This window comes from Salarias fasciatus, chromosome 18 (assembly GCF_902148845.1).
Source record: "Salarias fasciatus chromosome 18, fSalaFa1.1, whole genome shotgun sequence".
Classification (NCBI taxonomy): domain Eukaryota; kingdom Metazoa; phylum Chordata; class Actinopteri; order Blenniiformes; family Blenniidae; genus Salarias; species Salarias fasciatus.
Window position 1 is genome coordinate 13,530,390 of NC_043762.1, and position 21,325 is coordinate 13,551,714.

Here is a 21,325-nt window from a genome sequence, read left to right on the forward strand (position 1 = left end):
TATAAAGCGAAAGTGCTCAAGTGCAGTGTCATGATTGATGTTGATGAAATCTGGGGGTCAGCAGGATGCCTTTGGTGGCAGTGGTGACCGAGAGGTTAGAGAAGAGGACTTGAGATCGGTTCCCACAGACAGGTCACCACTGTGGGTCACTGAGCAGGAGCCCGGTCACCCGTCTGTGGCTGGTCACGTCCTAGAAATAGGACTACTGAAGTGGATTTTCCTAAAGGGGATTTATAAAGTATGACTGGTTAGTTTTGTGGACTGCTTTGTGTTTTTACCCACGGTGAAAATGTCATGGGTTCAGATATTGGCCAGGTCTTCCTGTATGGAGTTTGCATGTGCTCCCCATGTGTTTGCGCCTTCCCTCACCCATAGCTCCACAACCCTGAACAGGATTAAGAAGGATACAAAAAGTAATGCATCGTTCTTTTAGTTTAATTCCCTGGCCTAATTTTATTTCCTATATAACAAATGACTGACTGCCTTGATTTATTTTTTAAAATATAAATTTTTTTTCAGGGTGGGAATTGGTCGCAGCTTTCAATGAGAATAATTATTAAAACAATGTAATATGCTTCAAGAAATATTGTTACAACAAAAGTACAAGACATAAAGAAACCTTTAATTAACTTGCAACAGTTTTGCATTTCATTATCAACTCATGAAGAAAGCCAATATTTTCTCAAAATCTCAAAAAGATGACAAAATCCAACTTATAGACCACCAACTTTCAGTGTTTGGGCTTTAACTCAATTCAAGATATACAGTTTCCCTTTTATAACAGCTGTTGTCTGTTTATCAATTGCAAATAAATCACCAAATACACACTCACTAGAGGGTCAAGTACCAACATGTGCAAAGCGAAACCTTAAATGAGAAGTAAAAGAAAAGGAGAAGGACGTTTTCTATCAGTCAACTGTCATGTGACAAAAGAGGAAATGCAATTTTTTTTTATCCCTTTTTTTTTTAAATCATTGCTTTCTGTTGAATTAATACTTGGAATGAATATCAATTCAACCTCCCCTATTTATTCCTCATGGTTCAATAATGATCATATTGTAATATATTAATTGTTATTGATTTATTATTCCATTTTTACAATTGAGTAAATGTGCTTTTTTTTTTTGCTCTTGATATGTATACACGATTGTAAAGATTTGTAAAATAGAAGTTTAACAAATCCAGTAAAAATTAGTAGAATACAGCCCAATGAAGCCAATTTACAAAAAGAAGTAATTAACTTCGCCAATAAAACAGGATCAATACACTTATTGAACCATTAAGGAGGTTATTTAGCCATATGGTAGTATAAATATCAAATACAGATATCATCATTCATTGCTAGGATTTTTGGTTATACAGAACTTGCTGTGTGGAGTTTACATGTTTCATGAGTTTTCTTCAGGAAGTCTTATTTCCGCCTGCATTTCACAACCATGCATTACATCTTCTATAACTTATAGTAGGCTATGTCCAGTTTAGCATCGTGGGAAGCTGGAGTTGATCCTGAGCAATGAGCAAAAGCCTGAACAGGAATCAGGATGCCCACTCATCACTCACACATGCATTCATCGAGACTCACCAATTCACCTCACATGTGTATTTTTGGACAGGGAACAACACAGGAAGAACGTGCAGAGTAAACACAGAAAGCCCTGCCAGCACAAAGGTTGATTTGTAGGTGTGAATGTGACCTTTGTCTGACTGTCTGACTCTAATCGGCCTTCCTCTACTGTAAACTGGGATGGGCTCAAGTGCCCTGTGACGCTGAATTGGTGGGTAGACGTAAAAGATGAATGGATGAATGAAGATCTTCTTTTCTGTTCAGGCCGGGTGGGGTGACAGCAGAGAACAGTTTCATTTTGGTCTTCAGAGATTACAACTGAGAGTTGAATACATGCATGAATACATGTTTTTGTGTCTGCAGTGAAATGTCGCCCCCTGCCGGCGGCAGGAGTCGCCACACCGCCCTGTTTATATTAAATCCTCCGTAATGCAGCGCCATACATGACAAAGTGGGGTTAATAAAATCCACCCTCACAGCCATGAAGCGGATTATGCCTATATTTAATCCGGAGTTATTCATCGCGCGACTTTGCTTTTCTGTTTTTTTGCCACGTTTCCCGGTTTTCTGCAGGAAAACGTCGCCTCGGTCGCTCCGCCCTCCGCCACTGCGGCTGTGCTCCGGATCAGTCTGCAGCCAGGGGGCTTCTTCTTCTCTCGGAGGGACCGGAGCGGCTTGATGGGGGAATGAGGACCCGGTTCTGACCGCAGGGCGGCTCGTCCTCCCGGCCACACGCGCCATGTACCGCACGCTCCGGGAGCTCGTGCTCCCCGGCGCGCGCTGCTGGGATGCCGCCAGTGAGAGGTCATACCAGGACCTGTTCGAGAGGCTGGACACCAACAAGGACGGCAGGGTGGATGTGGCGGAGCTCCGAGCGGGCCTCCAGGCGATGGGCATCTTCCGGCAGGGCGCCGCTCAGGTGGGACTCCCGGCCGGGCGTCGGGGGAGGCGGGCGGTCCGCACGGTGGCGGGTTCAAGTCCGGGCCTGCTCCTCTTCTTTCTGCATGACATTCCTTTTCAGCTACGTGGGTGACACTTCGGGTGGTGTAGTGGTTTGTACCCTGACCTCACAGTCAATAACAACAAGTCCGAGTCCGGGCTTGCTTTGTGACGTTTGCATGTTCTTCCTGTGAAGACTTTGGTTATTTGGGGACATATTCCCATATTGAAGTATTAGTACTTACATTATAATTACAATTTTTAGTCAAAAGTTGCAGTTTCTTTCTTCTGGTTGATGCAGCTTCTTCCATATGCAGCTGTATCAGGATCATTGCATCACCCATCTTCTAGACTGCTTTAACCTGTGAAGGGTCCAGGACACTGGAGCCAGTCCCAGTGAACTCTGGGCCAGGGCAGGATAAACCCTGAACAGGTCACCAGTCCATCACAGGGAAAGCACAGAGACACACTGTCATTCAGTCTGAGGTTCAATGGGTTTCATCAATAAAGATCACACACATGGGGAGAACATGCAAACTCCACACAGAAAGGCCCCAGCTGGAGCTTTAGAAACTACTGTTATTATTCAGAGGAAAGCTGAGTTCTAATGTTTGGAGCTAAGGTTAGAAACACTGTTTACTTTTGTTTTTTCACAGCTGAAAAGAAAGTGCCTTTCGCTTCTGTGTTACACATCAACTTATTACGTTATTATCACCCTTACACATCAGGGTTTGAACCAAGTTTCAATGTCATATCAACAATACCAGTTATGGCTTTGCTCGGTATCAGCTCGTAAGGTTGATCATTAAATCACAGGTCAACACAGTGTCACAAGGCTCGGCAGGTCTGACGAGCTAATCCAGCCAAACAGCCTCTCAGCACTGTTCAACTGAGGGTCACAGGTCACAGGGCCCGAGGGCACACTCTCAGATCACTGGGTCATTTTAGGAACCGTAAAAGGACTCATGCTTGAACAGGGAACACACAGAACTACCACGTCACCATTGTGCAACACAGGTCAATGACATAATTCCAATCTGCACCAGTGGATTACAGCATCCATCTGCTTGTAAATTCTGACAGTGTTGCTATCAGTACAACGTGTAATACAATCATACTGTTGTGCTGGATTTATTTTCTTAATGGACAATTTGTTGAAATTCGAATGCTCTTTCCCTGGTTTCTATTTCCACGGTGCTCCCTGCTGTTAGCCTGCAGTCTCACTGATCAGTGATGATCAGGTGGACTCACTCTGACATTCCTGACTGTACGTGCAGAAAATCGTGTCCTCCGGAGACCAAAACAAAGATGGGACTCTGGACTTCAGTGAATTCACCAAATACCTGAAGGAGCACGAGAAGAAGCTGTGGCTCACGTTCAAGAGTCTGGACAAAAACAACGACGGTGAGAGATCAGCTCATGGTTTTCAGTTCACAGGTCACATGCAGTGACATTAAAGCATGACGACCTGTTAAATAACCTTCAGCTTACTCACAAAAGCTATACTCATTCAACACTGCCTCGCCCTTACTTTCATGGAAAATCTGTAGTTTGTCTTTGTGGTTTTTGATACGCTCATCCCATGACCCAGTTTTGGCTCTCGGGCTTTATATTCCACTTGCAAGTCACATATCGATTATTTACAGATGTTTCCTTCGTGTCTCAGGGCGACTCGATGCTTCAGAGATCCAGCAGTCCCTGGCAGAGCTGGGGATCGACGTCAGCAGAAGCGATGCCCTGAAGATCCTGCAGAGGTTTGACCCCAAGCACATGTTTTTCATTGGCGTTTGTTGTGTTCGTCGTGTTCACACGGCTGTTTTCTTTTGATTTTCATGCCAATTTTGCATTGAAGAGTTTGCAGATTTGGAGATCTCGCGTGAAATCCTGTAGTTTTCCACAGAAATGCCTTTCATTTACCAGATGCACTGTACCTCCACTGTTATGTCTAACTTTCAGCTCTTATAGTTAATATCTAATATTTACTTCGAAAGAAGTCCAGATTTTACAACTACAAACAATAGAGGAAGATATTTTAGGGATTTGTTCAAAAGTCCATTCAAACAGTCAATAAGCTACAAGAGTTTCTGTAAAGTGACTCTTGAAGCTGCTGCAGCAGAGAGCACCACCCATCTAAAATTTACATCTCTTTCAAAAGAGTCGATTGCAAATATCTCGACTCGGTTGGATGCATGACGTGACGCTCAGCTGAATTTGAAAGTCAAATTTTCTCTGTGGAGTTTGCATGTTTGCCCTGGGTGCTCGTGAGTTTTCTGTGCATACTCAGGTTTTCTCCCACTTTCCAAAAAATGTGATCGTGACATAAATACTCTGTATGTTTCCTCAGCATGGACATTGACGGAACCATGATGGTGGACTGGAACGAGTGGAGAGAGCACTTCCTCCTGTGTCCCGCCCACAACCTGGAAGACATCATCCGCCACTGGAAGCACTCGGTGAGGCTCTGGCGCGGCGACGCACATGCAGATCGCTGCTGCTGCTGTGTGGATGAGTCACATGAGTTTGGTCCGCTGGGGCTTGATATGGATTTCCTCTGCACTGCACTATTTGGCAACAGGGCAGAAAGTCTAAACAGGTCGAGATAATCAGGTCACTGCAGCACTCAGCTTGGCTCTCCTCCTCCTCCTCCTCCTCCTCCTCTCTGCACACGTTTACTCAACCAGAGTCCACGTAATACATTACAAATACTCTCGTGTGTATTCCTTAATATCAAAAAGTAAAGAACTACAATTAAATCTTCGGTGATAGTCCAAAAGAACTGATAATATTTGAGTTTTCATCAGAATATTGATGCGTTTAATTTTATTAAGTGATAAGTTGCAAGTGACTGAATATGGCGACTTTCTCCAAACGCGTGTAAGTGAAGTTGTACTTCCGTCCTCTTGTAGATGTTATCATTCTTCTCTTCCTCAAACAGAAGTGTGTCTCAGTGACTCTGGGATGTGTAAACGCCTTCATGACGCTCTCCTGTGTCCGTCAGTGCTTTTGGTAAAACACAGCTCGTGTTTATGTAAAACACCCAAAGCAGGACTCCGGCAGCTCAGAGATTAAAGGTTCACAAGCTTTTCTCAGACATAAATAGTTCAATTTGTTTTGGTTGTTAGAAGCGTTGCCTTATCTTGAACTCCTTATTGAGAAAGTGATTATATGTTTTTATAAGAAAGACTGAAAAAACAAGACAGATCTGCTCCAAACAGGTCATAAAGTGGTTTAAAAACTTATGTTGTTTACTTCTTTGTTTTGGGGAAAAAAAACTCATTTACAGCACCAAATCTGAAAAACTGACATATTAAAGAAGTGACCCAAAAGACATTTGCACTTATGAGAGAACAGAAATGAATAGGATTTTATCACTTTTTATGGTTTTTGTATTCAAACAAATTTTAAGGCTAAAAAATCATGAAATATGATCAATTTCTTTTTTGAAATTTTCCTGCACAAACCAAATTCTAAATCAACGTGTTTTATGTACAGTAAATCTTTAGGATTTTCTTTCCTGAAACATTTTCAGCTACGAAAAGTTTAATACTGTTTATTGTGTTTATTTATAGTGATTGTAAAATGTTTAAAAACTAAAAAAGCTGACTTGATTCGAGCGTGGATAAAAAAAAAAACTTTCATCCTCTCTTTCCCAACGTCGGAACTCTTTTGCTGTGCAGATTGAACGTTCTGAAGAATGTCAGTAGAGATAATTTGCGGTATATCCATCATGTGATCACCAGGTGCTTGACATCGGCGACAGTCTCGCCATCCCAGACGAGTTTACAGAGGAGGAGAAGAGCTCGGACGTCTGGTGGAAGCAGCTGGTCGCCGGCGCGGCGGCGGGAGCCGTTTCTCGCACCGGCACCGCCCCACTGGACAGAATCAAAGTTTTCATGCAGGTGAAGAATGCGAAGTAATCACTTATCTTTGTGGAAGACTGCCCTTGCTAAGTGCAAGCACCCGTACTGCAGGTTCATTCCTCCAAGTCGAACCAGATCGGCCTGGTTGGCGGCTTCCGGCAGATGATCACAGAGGGGGGTCTGATGTCTCTGTGGAGAGGAAATGGAATAAACGTCTTGAAGATCGCTCCAGAGACGGCAATAAAGTTCATGGCTTATGAGCAGGTGAGAATGTGCACCTGTGAACCGTCCACTGTGATGCCAGAGGTTGCAGGGATTCGTCATTTCTGGCGTTTTCTGTTGCAGTATAAGAAGCTGTTGACAGCAGAGGGTCAGAAAATCGAGACACACAAGAGGTTCATGGCGGGCTCGATGGCCGGAGCCACAGCGCAGACGGCCATCTACCCGATGGAGGTGAGGCGTGACGTTCTCCGCTTTAAAACACTTAAAAACTATGAAAAAGAAAACAAACGACATAAGTGCAAAATGCAAAAAGGTTTTTATTTGAAACAATCAGACCAAAACGAGAGACAAACCAGAGAAGAGGAGCTGAGACAGAGCAGATCCTCCTGGATTCCTCTTCCTCTGTCTCTTCCACTTCCTGTCAACATTTTTCACTCAAGTAAATTATTTCTACAGTCAATTATTCTATGACCAGAACAAAGCATTGTTTTGTGTGTGTGTTAAAAAAAGAATGATATATAACACTGTTAGTGATTTAAAGTGTTTTATTAAACTTTGGAACTGTGCAGCATCACATATGTTCTTCTAAAAACCTTTAAGAAAACTGTTATTCAACCAAAAATTCCTCCTGAGCGTCACAGAAAGTACAAGTATGAATCAGGGGGAGCCTGGGGGAAGTTGGTTTAAAGTTCATCCTGCCACACTTTAAAACGCTTCGTTCTAAACAGTGACATAAATCAGCACTGAAGACATCCTCTCCATAAGGAACAAAGGCAAAAGTACACGATATCTTTTCCCAAATTATTCTCGTGTTTCTTAAGATTTGATAGGACAGATCGACTCTTTATCGTTCATGAAATTGCAATCTGCTGATGGAGGAATGAGTGAAGGTAACTTGATCCTGAAGAATTAATTACATACAAGAGCATTTTGTATGAATGTTAGAAATTTACATTAATAAATAAGGAAAAATACACTCATGAATTTGCTATTGTTTGACTAACTGGCAGCTCTAGTGGGGATTTCCCAGTCTGCACTGGTCTGGTTCTATGAAACGTTATTACAGGAAAGGAAGGCTGCTCCCGACGACCTCTGGTGGTTCAAACTGCTGTTTCTGAACTCTTTTTGCTCAAGGTTTTAAAGACTCGGCTGACCCTGAGGAAAACCGGCCAGTACGCAGGAATGTTCGATTGCGCCAAGAAGATCCTGAGGAAGGAGGGCGTCAAAGCTTTCTACAAGGGCTACATTCCAAATCTACTGGGCATCATTCCCTACGCTGGGATAGACCTGGCCGTTTATGAGGTCTGCAGACTTATGATGATGAGCGCTAACCTCCCCCTGCACACGCACACACACTCACACACACACACCGCTTGGTGATATTTCACAACAGAGTGCACTTTGTTAAATGAATGCCGTGATTTGCACGGTGAAGTAATCTGTCTTGGACTGCAGTGCTCCATTAAGTTTAAGCATTAATCCGTCATACATTAGATGAGTTTCAGGCTGCAGGGTGGGGTAGCGGCTCAGCAATTCTGTGCAGAGTTTGCATGTTCTCCTACTAATGTGTCTTGACTTTGCCTTGCCCTGTAGAGGATGGATAGAATGCTGACTTTGCGTCTTTTTTCAGACTCTGAAAAACACCTGGCTGTCATATCACACCAAAGACTCGGCGAACCCAGGAGTCCTGGTGCTGCTGGGCTGTGGGACTATCTCCAGTACCTGTGGGCAGCTGGCCAGCTACCCTCTCGCTCTCGTGCGCACCCGGATGCAGGCACAAGGTGAAGTCAATGAGACGTTAGAGAACAGCAGAGCTCTCTGTGTCTGTGCCGTTTTCCCTGTCCTCACCCTGTAATCCCCTGGACTTTCAGCATGTTACTTCCCTTCAGCGTCAGCTGTGTTTCCTCATGGGTCGTTGTTGACTTTTTCTCTGTAAATGGAGTAGGATTACACAGCGCACAGTGTTTTGCATTCAGTTTGATGGCATCGACAAAATAAAAAGTTTTATTGGGCTCATGATAACAAATCATGCCTTCGTTTACATCGTCTCTCATATTTCCCTGCAGCCTCTCTGGATGCGACGGACCAGCCGTCCATGACTTCTCTGATGAAGAAGATTGTAGCCAAAGACGGCTTTTTTGGACTCTACCGAGGAATCCTGCCCAACTTCATGAAAGTCATCCCTGCTGTCAGCATCAGCTACGTGGTTTATGAGTACATGAAGACTGGCTTGGGAATCTCCAAATGAAGCCAGAAGCAAATACAAAGAACTTTTTACTGTGTTTGTCAGACTTGAAAATGACTGAAACAACTCCAAAAGATGAAACAGAACAAAGAGAATGTGACTTCTGTCAGATGATGGAAAAAGTTCCATTGGAGAATTTTCTTTTCCGGAGGACAAATATCAAAGATTTGTGGCGCATGCTTTAATCTTTTAACACTCCCGTATGTGCACGCTGTCCAAAACTAGAAAATACTTTGTTTTCAAAGTGTGGTTGAGGTGGGCCTTCCTAAGAGGACAGCGATCAGGGGGGACGCCTTTTCCCAGAATGACTCTTCCCTCTAAATATATAAGAATCAGAATATTAAAAAAGTGTTTTTTTTTTTATTGTAATACAAAATTTACAGCCTGAATTTATTATAAGTGTAACGTAAAGTTATATTTAAGTTAAAACAAGTTTTAAAGTAAAGGTGCAAGTTTAACATTTGCACAAGATGCAGACTTTATGTAAAGGAATGCCAGAAAAAGCAATAATAAAGTTGTCCATATTGCACCTTTCTCATTTTCAACATTAAAAATATTAAAGGTAAGCTGTGAAAACAGACCGAAAAAAGGATCTCAACTGCCAACAACCTAAAATTCCAAAAAGTATTGCTTTGTTTGAGACAAAGCATCAGCATAAGGAAGATCCCAGAGATATCCTAAGAGGAAATACATAGATGGAAAAGCAAATACCATCTTATTAAAACACACATTGCCACAAATAGTTCTCTTTTTAGGAGCTGAATAAAAAAAAAAAAATCTTTCCAGGTATTTCAAATTCCAGGAATCTAAATCATATGTTTTTTTGTTTGTTTTTTGCTTACAGCTTCAAACCACTAGTTATATTACTTTTTAAAAATGTAAAAATAAAAAAATCAGAAATGCTGATGCTGAAAAAGAAACTGGCAGTTGACTTTTTTTTGGGGGGGCACTCATCCTACACTTTGAAAACCCCTGCTATTTATAATAGAAAATGAATACTATTTCACTGAAACTGTGATGGAAAACAAGTGAAAATGTGCATTTTTGTTGGAAAAACCTGAGACCTGAAGCATGCCATGTTATATCTTCTGTTGAAAAAAAAAAAAGACAGTTCGGATCATCGCCTGTGCACACACTCTAAATGTAGTTTAACAACAATCTACCACAGTGACACCACCAGCATCTGCTGTCCTGTACACTATAAATAACCTGCCCTGAAAAATCAATACCCCGAGACACTGGATGTGTGTGTGCGTGTGGGTGTGTGTAGCCGTCCTTCATCAAAGTAATAACTACTCTCACGTTTTTATGTGCCTTACAGCCTGTCGACGTGAACCCAGAAACATCAGGAGATGCATTTTGTAGCTTTACTCTCCGTTTTTATGTACTGTGCTCATATATTTATGTTTTACTGTTTGGTCATTAATGGAATGCACTGATGAAACTGTATCACATGCCACTGCTCATTTCAACACACACACACACACAGACAAGATCTTGTTACGGTTAACCTTTTGTTAGCCGTTCTTCACACAGCGGAAATTTTCTGTGGAATAGTCAAGATCACCAACTTCCTTTTTGTGTCTGTGGTGAATTACATGACTGTTTTTCTGAAGTTGGTTTTAATTTATTACTTCATATCGACTGTCATTTTCTTCCTCCACTATGTGAACAGTTCAGAGTGCATGTTTTTGCAGGTTTGCAGGTTTGATGTTTTCTCACATCCTCAGTTATAGTGATCAATTAAGAAAACCTACAGATGCATGCTCCAGGAGGAACAGAGTTCATGACAGTGAATGTGTTTAACGAGAACACAACATAGAACTACAGACAAATAAAAAAAATTTCCATTTGTGACTGAAAAGATAAAAACAAATGATGGAAAAGTCTGATTAAATATCTTTTTACAAAACCTTTGCAAGTTTCTTTTTTGGAAGAAAAATACATTAAATGTTAAAATTATGTAAATCTGAATGTGTTTATATACGAATGGCCAAATTATTTTTAAAAAGCACACTGCAATATAACTACACGCCTCTAGTAAGCCTAACCTAAGTTAATGTAGCCGCCGTATTGGATGGGTCCTTTATAGCCGGCAGTGCATTCAAAGTAGGAAGTAGCGGCGAAACACAGACCCATCCAAGATGGCGGCTGCATTGAACGCACTCACTCTGTCAATGGGACACTCTTTATTCAGGGCGAATTTCAAATGTTTAATTATAAATCCCCAATTTAATATGGACAATCTGAGTATTACTGATAACTGGGCCCGTTCATTTCTGTGTTTCTTAATATGTCTGTTCCCTCTCAATCGACCTCGTAAGTCCTTCACCTGTGGTTTGGTCCTCGCCACTCGCCGTAGCCGGGGGTACCACGGCGGGGTGGTAAGTTGTGAAGTGGTCTGCCCCTCTCGCCTCTCTCAGTTCCTCCCTCCCTACGATAAAACACAACTGGGGCTTGAAGAGCGTCTGTCGGTGAGTCTGAACACCTTAACAGACACTTCACGTGTGTTTTTCACATAAAAACAACTCTTGTTTTCTTGGCGTTTCTTGAATTCCAGCAGTGTTTGAGTGAGGAGGACTTGTTAGCTTAGCAGCTAGCAACGCGCTGACTTTAACTGTAGCGGCTAAAAATATTCTGCAGCCGGAGAGAAGTTGACCTGAACTGGATCCACTGCAGCCCAGCACAGCTGAAATACCTCCAACGTTCTGGCTGTGTGCAGTCCAATAAACATGACAGGATTTGTGGATATTGTTGCGACTCGGGCAGTGGGCGTTAGCCGTCTGGATGGCGTATTTACGTTAAGCTGCTGTCTGATCTGTGGAGAGTTCAGGTTCAGACACACAATCCTTTATCTCTCTGCTTACTGAAATAAAGGTCGGAAAAGTGAATAAAATATGTCCCCAATCACTGTTACTTTCATTCATATGTTAAAACTATGTGGTGCTGTTTAAACAATGATCTGCTTTGCATGTGATGCGATGTAAAATGCAGTGCATGGATGTGGCATGATGGTGAACGTGTGTGGATGCAAAACAGGCACTTTCTGTGTTAAAAGAATCGACCTTTTGGCTACAAACATGCAGATCAGATGGTTTGAGGAATAGTTTGAACTGTGGAGGATGATTTTTGGATCAATTTATTTTCAGATAATGAAATTACTACCTATTAATTCTGTTATTAGGTGGTATTGTGTGAGTAAAATTCCTCATCAGTGTAATCCTTGTTTTTCCTGAGTATATATGCACTAAAACAAGCACCAAAAATGCATTTAAAGTAAGGTATTTTAAGTACCAGATGTGCTACAAGTGAAAAAAAAGAAGAATATGACTACTGTTTAAATTATGTCAATATTACAAGTCATCCTTAAAAAATTTAAATCAAATAAAAGTACAAAAAGTATTTTACTTTATAACAACATTGAATCATCTGATCAGTAGCAATTATAGTGTAAATTGAATAAAATGAAAATTACATCAATAAATAACTCTTTACAACTTAATTACAATGACAGTAATTGTAACTGAGTATCTTAAGCTCTGACATGAGAGTACTGACAACATACATACATTGGATATTAAGTGTGAGAGAAAGTACTGCTGTTAAAAATTATCTTGCAAAAGTAATTACCTAAACTACATCCACTTTCATTGTCAGCAAGCATTCAATTATAGATGTTACTGAAATTACAAGCTACAAAAAAATTACTCAATGAAACAAGTAGCAAGATAAAACCTAACATCAATTGTATTTTTGTAAAAAATAGTAATATCTACTCTTAAAGTCAAAGTATTTACCTTTTAACCGTGTCTTGCATTCAGTTGAATTTACCTGTTTAAAACATTTCTGAATCACTTCTGTCATTGTTAAGGCCTATCCATCAAAACCTTTGGAGCACATGTAAGAAGGAATATTTGAGGTGATTCAGAGTAAAGGCAGCTGCAGATCACCTGTCACTTCATCTCAGATTACATAAAACTCCAAAGAGAATTGTTGATCATAAATGAAATTCTTACAAGATCAACAACCTGCCCTCTGCAGTTGTTTCTGCTCTGAATTCCTCAGTTATCCATCAGATCTTAAATAACTGCAGTCAGCAGCTCAGACAGAGAGAGCGGGCAGCGACTAGTAAACTGTTATCCAAATCAATAGTTCCTTTTCTGTAGTTTTTTCATCAAATAAATCACAGATCAACAACAAACTAACAACATCCTCTCATTTCATCGTCTTTCAATTACAACCCTGAGGTTTCCGGATGAGTCAGTTAAATATAATTGAGGCTCAAACGTCAATCATAAAAAACAGTAAAGTGTAAAGATATGACATGTTAGTAAAAAAAAATGTTGGTACAAACGAGAGTAGAGTTCATCACTTACAGTCCATCCAGAGAGTATTCACAATGTATCAACTTTCCACATTTTATCTTAAAGCCTCATTCCAAAATTAAATTCTTTTGTTTCCTCTAAATACTACACAGCATACCCCATGAAGACAGCATAAAGAAAGTTTATGTTTAGATGAGTATTTACAAACTTTGTTCTGTACTTTATTGATGCTCCTTAGGAAGTCGTAGTCTTCATATTTTTTTTAATATATCCTCCTTTGTTCTGCAGAGGTTTCTTCCTTTTAAAAGGGAGTTTTTCCTTTCCACAGTCGCTCATGCTTGCTCATGTGGATCTGTTGGGTTTTCTCTGTAAAAGTGTCTAGAAATGACCATGTTGTAATTGGCAATTTATAAATAAAGCTGAATTGAATTAAATATAGAGCCACAACCTTAGTTCACCCGCAGTATGTTTGGACAGTTTGATCCATTCCTCTCAGCAGAACCTCCATCGAGGTGGGACACTGTAATTATGACTAAATGGCTCACTTTTATCAATACTTCATTTATTCTGAGTATTTTGTAAGTTCTTAGTTCATGTGTATCAATCCTATCAGACATCGCACAGCTCTCTTTCCACACACTTTTCTCTGTTCACCTCATGCTTTTGACTCCGGCGGCGATGGCGAAAAGGGTTAAAATCAGTGTTAAAGTTTTGAACTTCATGTTGACATTTGCTATCTGTGGTCAGTCTGCTCCCTCTCTCAGGACGGCCAGTAAACAGATAAACCAGCATGAATCATGGTGCCGTTGCCTCGTCACAGGTCGTCCAGCGGCGCTATAAATAGTGAGGCATCATGGGAAACACGAGTGACAGGGTGTCTGCCGACCGCCACGGGGGCAAGGCCCACCGCTCGGACAGCAGCGGCAGCGCCAAAGATCACGAGCCCAGCAGTAAGATGGTCGACAGCACAGACGACCCCAACATCTTCAACACGCACGGACCCGAGTCCAAGGTAGCCCAGCAGCCGCACGCCGGTAGCAACTCCTCCCCATCAGGAGTCACACTCGGTGTTTATGCGATCTGCAGACGTCAGGAGAGAAAGAGTTCACCCCGGATCTGGACGATCTGGTTAAAACCGGACCTCAGGCTCGTCCCACTGTGATCCGCTGGGCCGGAGGGGGGAAGGAGGTCTACATAGCAGGTTCCTTCAACAACTGGAGCACCAAGATACCGCTGAACAAGAGGTAGACTCACCGCGACTCACACAGCTCTTTACAGCAGACCCCGGTGTGAACGCTCTTCTTTTTCTTTATTTGAAGCCATAATGACTTCGTCGCCATTCTGGACCTGCCGGAGGGAGAGCACCAGTACAAGTTCTTCGTGGACGGGCAGTGGGTTCACGACCCCTCAGAGGTACCTTTTCAACAGCAGGCAGTTTGCCTAATCAAAGCTAAAAATGTTTTTATTCTGATCTAAACTATCCAATCTTGAACAATGAAAGACTGATTTGAGAAATTTGGTGCTTAAAGTAACTTGTATTTGTTGCTAATAACGTCTTTGTCTACTGCTTCACTCTGGAGTAAAAAAACAAAAAAAAAAACACATTAATAAGCTGGACCGGAGCCGTCAGTCTCAGCGTCTTTCACACTCCTGGTGTCACGTGATTCACCGAAACCCCCCCTGAGCAACACAGCGGTCACCGAACAAAAACAGATCATGATAAAACAAACAGAACAGTAAACAACCGAGCTGAACTCAGAAATCAAACCTACTGGAACAATGTCCCCAGTCCTTTTCGCTCATTCTCTCCAAGCCGCCGCTATGCTGCTTATGGACTCTTCCTCTCAGAACTGGACCGTCCGTCACTTTGAATGTTTTTCAACTTGTTTTCATGAGCAGCTTTTTCATGGTCCAGTAGTTTGTGGAGGTGAGTTTCTTCTTTCAGTTCTGGAACGTTTCTCCTTCTCGATGAGCTCATTTCCTTTTGTGCGTTTCACTTGCACAGGCAAGATGGGAGGAATGCCCTGATTGTTGCCAGCCGCTGTTTGACAACACGTCGAGGTAGTTGGAGAACTCTCCGGCCTGCAGCTCAGTATCTTGATGGATATCTTCAACCCTGTTTTCTCTGTGTGTAAAATGCTGAGATGAAGCAGCTGCTGTCGAAGTCCTGAACTGCTCCTTTTTCCTCCTTAAAAGTTCAACCTGTTCTTCCAGTTTCAGTTTTTCCTTCAAAGCAGCAGCCAGAATGTCAGCCTCTACTCTGATGAAGCTGACGAACGCTTTCTGTGGTCATTTCATTATTGTTTTGTTTTGTTTGTTTTGGCGGCGCTGAACATACCTAAAAGCTCTGTTGTCTTGATCTTTGACGCTTGGTCTCCTGGTGTCAGGACGTGTGGTCTGTTAACTCTCTTACTTTATGGTCAGTTGTCCAAAGAGTCCATATATTCGCAATAAGTTAAACACAAAACCTTCAAATAAACAAAGCTCTTCCACACATTCCCTCGGAGCACAGTGGAAAAATGTTTGCCTCCTTAATGGGCCTCACCTGTGCTCCCTGTGAGGAGGCTGCAGCCCCTCACCTGCCACCAGGTGGCGTTAATGTGAAACAAGCATACAGCTCCCACAGATAAAAACAAAAGGAACACAGAAAGCTGGGATTATCCTGCTCACATCTTCAAATAATTCACATCAGAGTTAGTCAAGATTTAAATGTGGCAGTGATAACCTTCTTCTTCCAGCCGGTGGTAACCAGCCAGCTCGGCACCATCAACAACCTGATCCGGGTGAAGAAGTCGGACTTCGAGGTGTTTGACGCGCTGCAGGTCGACTCTCTGGAGTGTTCGGACACATCAGGTCAGCTGAACATGAAGCGAGGTGTCAAACTACGTCACTTACTGTTTGATTAAAGTCTGAAAAGGACCAAACACAGGTGTGTGTGTTTCGTCTCGACAGACCTGTCCAGCTCGCCTCCCGGTCCGTACGGTCAGGAGCAGTACATGTTCCGACCCGAGGAGCACTTCAAAGCCCCGCCCATCCTCCCTCCTCACCTGCTTCAAGTCATTCTCAACAAGGACACCAACATATCCGTCAGTATCCTCACACTCTTTACTGACTCCCAACCTGGGAAGGGCTCTTTCTCACGCACACACACACACACACACTCTGTTTTCTCCGTTAACAGTGTGACCCCACCCTGCTGCCTGAACCCAACCACGTCATGCTGAACCACCTCTATGCTCTCTCAATCAAGGTAGAGAATATTTCTCCTCGTGTTCGCTGAGGCTTCCAGACTGAAGCAGACGTGCGTTTCTCTGTTCCTCCTGCAGGATGGAGTGATGGTGCTGAGCGCGACACACCGATACAAGAAGAAATACGTCACCTCTCTGCTTTACAAACCGATCTAAGCCTCAGCCCGGCACCACGTTCCTGCCCTCTGAGTGTGTGTGTGTACGTGTGTGTGTTGGGACACATTTAGCACTGAAACCCGTTTACAGCCGGGCTGCAGGCCGGTCGGGGGCTGCTGAGCAGAGGGCGTCGGAGAGAAGAACCACGTGGCTTTTACAGAAGAGAGAGACGCACTGAAGCGCTGCGTGCGTTGGAGTGTTTGCTTCACTTTGTGCCGACGTGCGTTCGTGTGTCAAAAGATGTTTCTCTTCAAAAAGACGGCCTGCGAGCACGGGGGGGGGGGGGGGCTTTTCCTTTAGAAGCAAAGGTGTGCATGCGTGTGGAGATTTGTGTTACATGTACAGTGTGTGTGTGTGTATGTCTATTAGGACCTGTAAATGTCTCTGTCTTCACCTCCTGATTTCTTTTTGCCGTCAAGGTTGACTTGAAGGCTCACTGTGTTTCACCTTTTCATTTTCTGCACCGTTTTCTCATTTGCATTGTGTTTAATGAAGCATAAAGGGCGAGCGGTGTGTGTGAGGATGGAGACATTTAACCGATCCTTGTCTGCACACAGAACCCCGATAACATTACACACTCTCCAACGAGTTTATCTCACAAAGCCCTACAGAAACACACTCTCGACTCTGCGTGTCGTCACCATCGTGCTCTCTGCTCTTTTCTATTTGTGGCCTCTCGTCAGTGTTTGAGGTGCCGGAGCAGCACCAGACTTTGCTTGAACTTTAAAGTGCAATAAATAATCTGCTGTAAAGAAGAAGAAAAAAAAGGTACTAAATCTGAAGTGTTTTAGATCCAGAAATATAACGGCACATGTTTAGGAAAAATTATATTCACAGTATGTGTTCCCTGGATCTAGATTCCACGAGAAGCGCAGTGTTTCGCTCTGCCATTGCCTTCGTCTGGACGCCAGTTTGCAGCACTTTACGGCCGCGCAAGGAAACCTTTGTGTCTGTTGTGTGTATTTATTAAACAGGAATGTACTGTATGTCTGTTGCCGTGATGCCTGTTCGTGTCGGTTCGCTTTTCAGGAGGTTGTGGACACTCAGGTTCATCGACAGGGCTACGAAGACACACGCCACGCATTGGAATACTGTACAGTTTGCTCACGTGTTAAGAAAAAAAAACAAAAAACAAAGGAAGAAGCATTTAAATTATGTGTATTTTCCGGTGTGGTGGCTTTAACGGATTACCGCTGATTCATTGTGTGCAGTCCAGTTTACCCACAGGTGAAACACTTCAGACTTTGATGAATCCTTTTAGTGTTTACCCAGAAAGTATTTTGTGAATGTTGAGCTTGGCGGTGAAGTTTTGTCCCAGGAGTTTTTAAAGATTGTGTGATCTGTCAAAGAGTACACGGACAAGCTTCGCTGGGTTGAGTTTTAAGGCTAAAACCAAAACTTGAATTTTACAGCCGTTTTCATGAATGTGTGGAGATGCTTTGCAGAAAATCGGCTGTATGAGGTTTTATCTATTTGCAAATAAAGTGAGGATGTAGTGATCCTACCTCACGTCCACGTGTCTTCTTCTTGAGTCGTGTTCATCCTCTTTAAAAAAGAAAAACATAAAGAAATATTCAACTGAACTAATAGTGTGTTAATATTAAAGTGAGATGTCAGTGGTAACCTTCACTTTGTCGCTTAGATTTACCTCATTTACCCCCAGATAAGAACTAGGAACTAAAATCAAACGTCAACACAGGAGGTTGATTTTTAATAGTTTTCTTTATTCAATCTGAAAATCCCTCAATGCTAATACTGTCGCCAACACAACACGTTATCTGTCATCAGAGACAGGATCCATATGAGTCCTGAATCGGCTCTCTAGTTCATTGTGCACAAACTCAGGAAAAAAGAGAAACCCAAAAAAGCTGCACCAATCCCAAAGCACTATATACATATGCATCTCAGTAGCAACAACACATCGCTTCAAACTGCTTTTTTATTCCCTTTATAAATAACAAATAGCAAAAAGGCTTTGTTTACGCTCTTAACAAGGTGCTGCTTCACAATCCTTCTCGTCAATGGCTTTTTTTTTTTTACTTTACACAATTCAAAAAAAAAAAAAAAATTCACTTTTTACTCTTTTTAAAACACTTTTGTCTTTTTCCGAAGACACAAGCGTAAACAAAACCTAATTTGGCAGGAAGTCAGGGAGGTCGCCTCGTCCCCCAGAGCACATCCAAAGAAGCTCCGCAGCTAAATTCAAAGGCAAGCAAAGCAACCGTAAATCCAGAGTTTTCTTATAGGTTAACGACGGCGTGTCTTAAATATCAAGAAGGCATAGTTTGTGATTATCAGACACAGCCTAATGTGACTAAACTGATTCGAGCACCTAACATACACTGCATTAACAACAACAACAAAAAAACAACAACAACACACAAAGCAAATGGACTCATTACACAATGATGTTTAACATCAAAATAATATCAAGCTATTGCACAGCTACCCAGATGATCAACTTTGCAAAAAGCAAACGTTGGATGATCACTCACTCACACACACACACACACACGTACAGGTTTTGACTGCCTTGTGGGGTCCCTCACTCAGGCCACCCCTCGTCCTCAACAGTGTCAGACTTGAACCCCACCAGGGCACCAAAACAAGCGGGCACACACTCAGAAAAAAAGCAGGTTATTTACAGCAGGAGGTGGCAAATGTACAGCCGCAAAAACACGTCAAACCAAACATGGAGTTGGAGGAATTATGGAACGACAACCACAACCAGCAGTCTGCCAAAGTTTGCATCATTCGAGAGAACCTGTAAATCTACGTTGCCATTGCCATGGGAATGCTGAGACGGCCTGAACCAAGAGAAGTAACGAGACAATAGCAAATAGCCTTGTGGGGAAAAGAATAAAAGAAAAAAAAAAAGTCTACTCGATTGACTTTTGGTCCAAAAAAGGAGCTCATTTCTGTTCTCAATATAGTAAACCAACTGTCTAACGGTTACCGTCTCTGTGGTTCAAGAAGCCTTCCGAGAAGGCGTTCTGCGGTTTTTTTTTTGTCATTCGCATGGATAAGGCAAGTCAGAGCGAAGAGTTCAATGTTCAAACTTTGGCACGTGTCGGCCGAGCCGCGGCTCCGTAGCTTCCACTTCACCCACAACGGTCTCCAGCATGCATCAACGTCACATGAGTTGCGTGTTCTAATATTATCATCAGTGTCAGTAATAGTCCAGTGTGAGGCAAAGTAACAACAAAACCGGTGCAGCATAGTCATTCAAGAAAACATCGTTATTGCACATGCTCGTATGAGAACTCCCGCAGAGGAGTGAATACGCGTGTTCAGCCTGGTTCCATTCCGGTGCTTCAGCCTCGTTCTCGATCGGAGCTCTAATTCGACCAAGCAGACCGTCTCGCCTCCGTCTCGGTTCATTAAGCGCATTTTAAAGGAGGAGGCTTGAGACCTAAACGGAACTTGAATCTGGCTTTTGTTCTGCTAACACTATCATGTAATCCAGAAGCTTCCTCCACATAAACAGCTACAACTAGTAACACAACTACTCAGCAGTTCTCCCCTGCCGACTGCACATTCCTCCACGTATCTAAGAATACATTGTAGGTGTCGTTTTTTTTTTTTTTTTCCTTCTTTGCATTGCTTTTGCAAAAAGATGTCCTTGTTTTTCAAAATGTGCCACGTTGCATTTCTGTGGCAGTCAGAGTTGAGGCAGTCTTGTCCTTGAGTGAGCCGTGTTCGATCACACACACACACACACACACACACACACACGTAAAACACTGATATGCCCGCGCGTGTGTCCGTGCTGAATTCCTCCCACGAGCCATTTTCAACTTGCATGACCATCCCTGTCGTCCACAGGCTGCCTGGTTGTTTCGGGAGACGATGCTTTCAGACGCCGACGCGGCGGCGGCGGCGGAACGAAGGTACGTACTGACGCGAAACACATTCAGACGTCTGGGTTTGTTTCCCTTCGTTAACTCCGCCCACATCGGCGTCCGGCTGCATCTGGAACCCGCTCCGTTCAGTGGGACGCACCTCAACGAGACCACCAGAGTCACATTTCAAACACCTTCTTCTGTCACGCGACGCCACAGTGAGTCACTCAAAGACAAACGCGGTGGGGGGAGAGAGCCCGGTAAGGCTGGAGGTGCAGCTTACACTGTGCACGTATTGCCCGGAGGAGGTGGCTGAGATGGTGGAGGGCAGGCTGGTGAGCAGGGGGGAGAGGGGGGAGGGGGGAGGGGTTCTTGGCTTGTTTGGGCAAAGAGGTCAGAGGTCGTAGCGTTGAGGCTGGTTTCTTCAAAAAATCTAAAGAAGGTATTCGCTGCTGCGTTTCCTCGCTGCCGGGGGCCGAATGGCTGCAGACCCGGAGACCCCTGGAGCCCAGGAGGCCCCCAGAGCCCCGCCGTCCTTCAGGTGACCGCGATCAGCAGGCCGGTCTCCGGCAGCACCTCCTGAGTCCTCACCTGGATTGGGTTAAAAAAAAAAAAAAAAAAAAGAAATTAAAAAACAAAAGTTTGATTTAAAAACTTCGAGTGGGCTCAGTTCACACACTTCAAAGTGACGAGGAAGGTGAAATGTTCCAGGAGCAAATCCACGTTTCGAGGAACATGCCCACAAAATCTCAGGTATTCCAGAGAGCAGCTCAACAGACTGTGATCTGCCAGTGGAACGATCTTATACCACCAGAGGCTTTAAAGTTTAACTTCTAAAAAATGAAACTGACTGAAAAAAAATATTTGAATTGTAAAAACAGAATTTCAATTCTAAAATTTTAAATTTCAATAAATGAATTTTAG

The 21,325-nt window shown here is 42.9% G+C and overlaps 3 protein-coding genes across 11 annotated transcripts in view; 2 read left to right on the top strand and 1 right to left on the bottom strand.

Moving 5' to 3' along the window:
• Positions 1–2,083: 2,083 nt before the first annotated feature.
• On the top strand, positions 2,084–9,999 carry LOC115405296 (calcium-binding mitochondrial carrier protein SCaMC-1-like). 2 transcript variants are annotated; one of them, XM_030114833.1, is made up of 10 exons: positions 2,084–2,483; positions 3,781–3,907; positions 4,170–4,257; positions 4,848–4,956; positions 6,244–6,397; positions 6,470–6,627; positions 6,709–6,816; positions 7,720–7,887; positions 8,216–8,366; positions 8,652–9,999. In XM_030114833.1, the coding sequence occupies exons 1-10, from the start codon at positions 2,304–2,306 to the stop codon at positions 8,831–8,833; spliced, it is 1,425 nt and encodes a 474-aa protein (XP_029970693.1). In that variant the 5' UTR covers positions 2,084–2,303; the 3' UTR covers positions 8,834–9,999. The 2 variants fall into 2 exon arrangements, with proteins under 2 accessions (XP_029970693.1, XP_029970692.1); XM_030114832.1 differs by having other exon boundaries at positions 2,304–2,483; positions 6,244–6,402; positions 6,475–6,627.
• Positions 10,000–11,191: 1,192 nt separating this feature from the next.
• prkab2 (protein kinase, AMP-activated, beta 2 non-catalytic subunit) lies at positions 11,192–17,751 on the top strand. The gene is made up of 8 exons (XM_030115909.1): positions 11,192–11,304; positions 13,976–14,167; positions 14,242–14,399; positions 14,475–14,568; positions 15,894–16,008; positions 16,108–16,241; positions 16,337–16,405; positions 16,482–17,751. Exons 2-8 carry the CDS (start codon positions 14,009–14,011, stop codon positions 16,557–16,559), a joined length of 807 nt encoding a protein of 268 aa, XP_029971769.1. The 5' UTR covers positions 11,192–11,304; positions 13,976–14,008; the 3' UTR covers positions 16,560–17,751.
• Positions 17,752–20,060: 2,309 nt separating this feature from the next.
• LOC115406036 (myomegalin) overlaps positions 20,061–21,325 on the bottom strand; it is a 49,523-nt gene continuing 48,258 nt past the window's right edge. For 7 of the 8 annotated variants that reach the window (XM_030115908.1, XM_030115904.1, XM_030115901.1 and 4 more), the window contains one exon: positions 20,061–20,992. In XM_030115908.1, the coding sequence (XP_029971768.1) occupies positions 20,835–20,992 (158 nt within the window). In that variant the 3' untranslated portion in view covers positions 20,061–20,834. The remainder of the gene's footprint in view (positions 20,993–21,325) is intronic. The other variant, XM_030115905.1, reaches the window with a different exon arrangement.

Excerpts from the sequence above, each read along its gene's own strand:
- prkab2 (XM_030115909.1), top strand. The coding sequence starts at position 14,009 with ATGGGAAACACGAGTGACAGGGTGTCTGCCGACCGCCACGGGGGCAAG. Across the intron at positions 14,400-14,474 it reads AAGATACCGCTGAACAAGAG|CCATAATGACTTCGTCGCCA; the intron begins GTAGACTCACCG and ends CTTTATTTGAAG. Across the intron at positions 16,406-16,481 it reads TCTATGCTCTCTCAATCAAG|GATGGAGTGATGGTGCTGAG; the intron begins GTAGAGAATATT and ends TTCCTCCTGCAG.
- LOC115405296 (XM_030114833.1), top strand. The coding sequence starts at position 2,304 with ATGTACCGCACGCTCCGGGAGCTCGTGCTCCCCGGCGCGCGCTGCTGG. Across the intron at positions 3,908-4,169 it reads TCTGGACAAAAACAACGACG|GGCGACTCGATGCTTCAGAG; the intron begins GTGAGAGATCAG and ends TTCGTGTCTCAG. Across the intron at positions 8,367-8,651 it reads CACCCGGATGCAGGCACAAG|CCTCTCTGGATGCGACGGAC; the intron begins GTGAAGTCAATG and ends ATTTCCCTGCAG.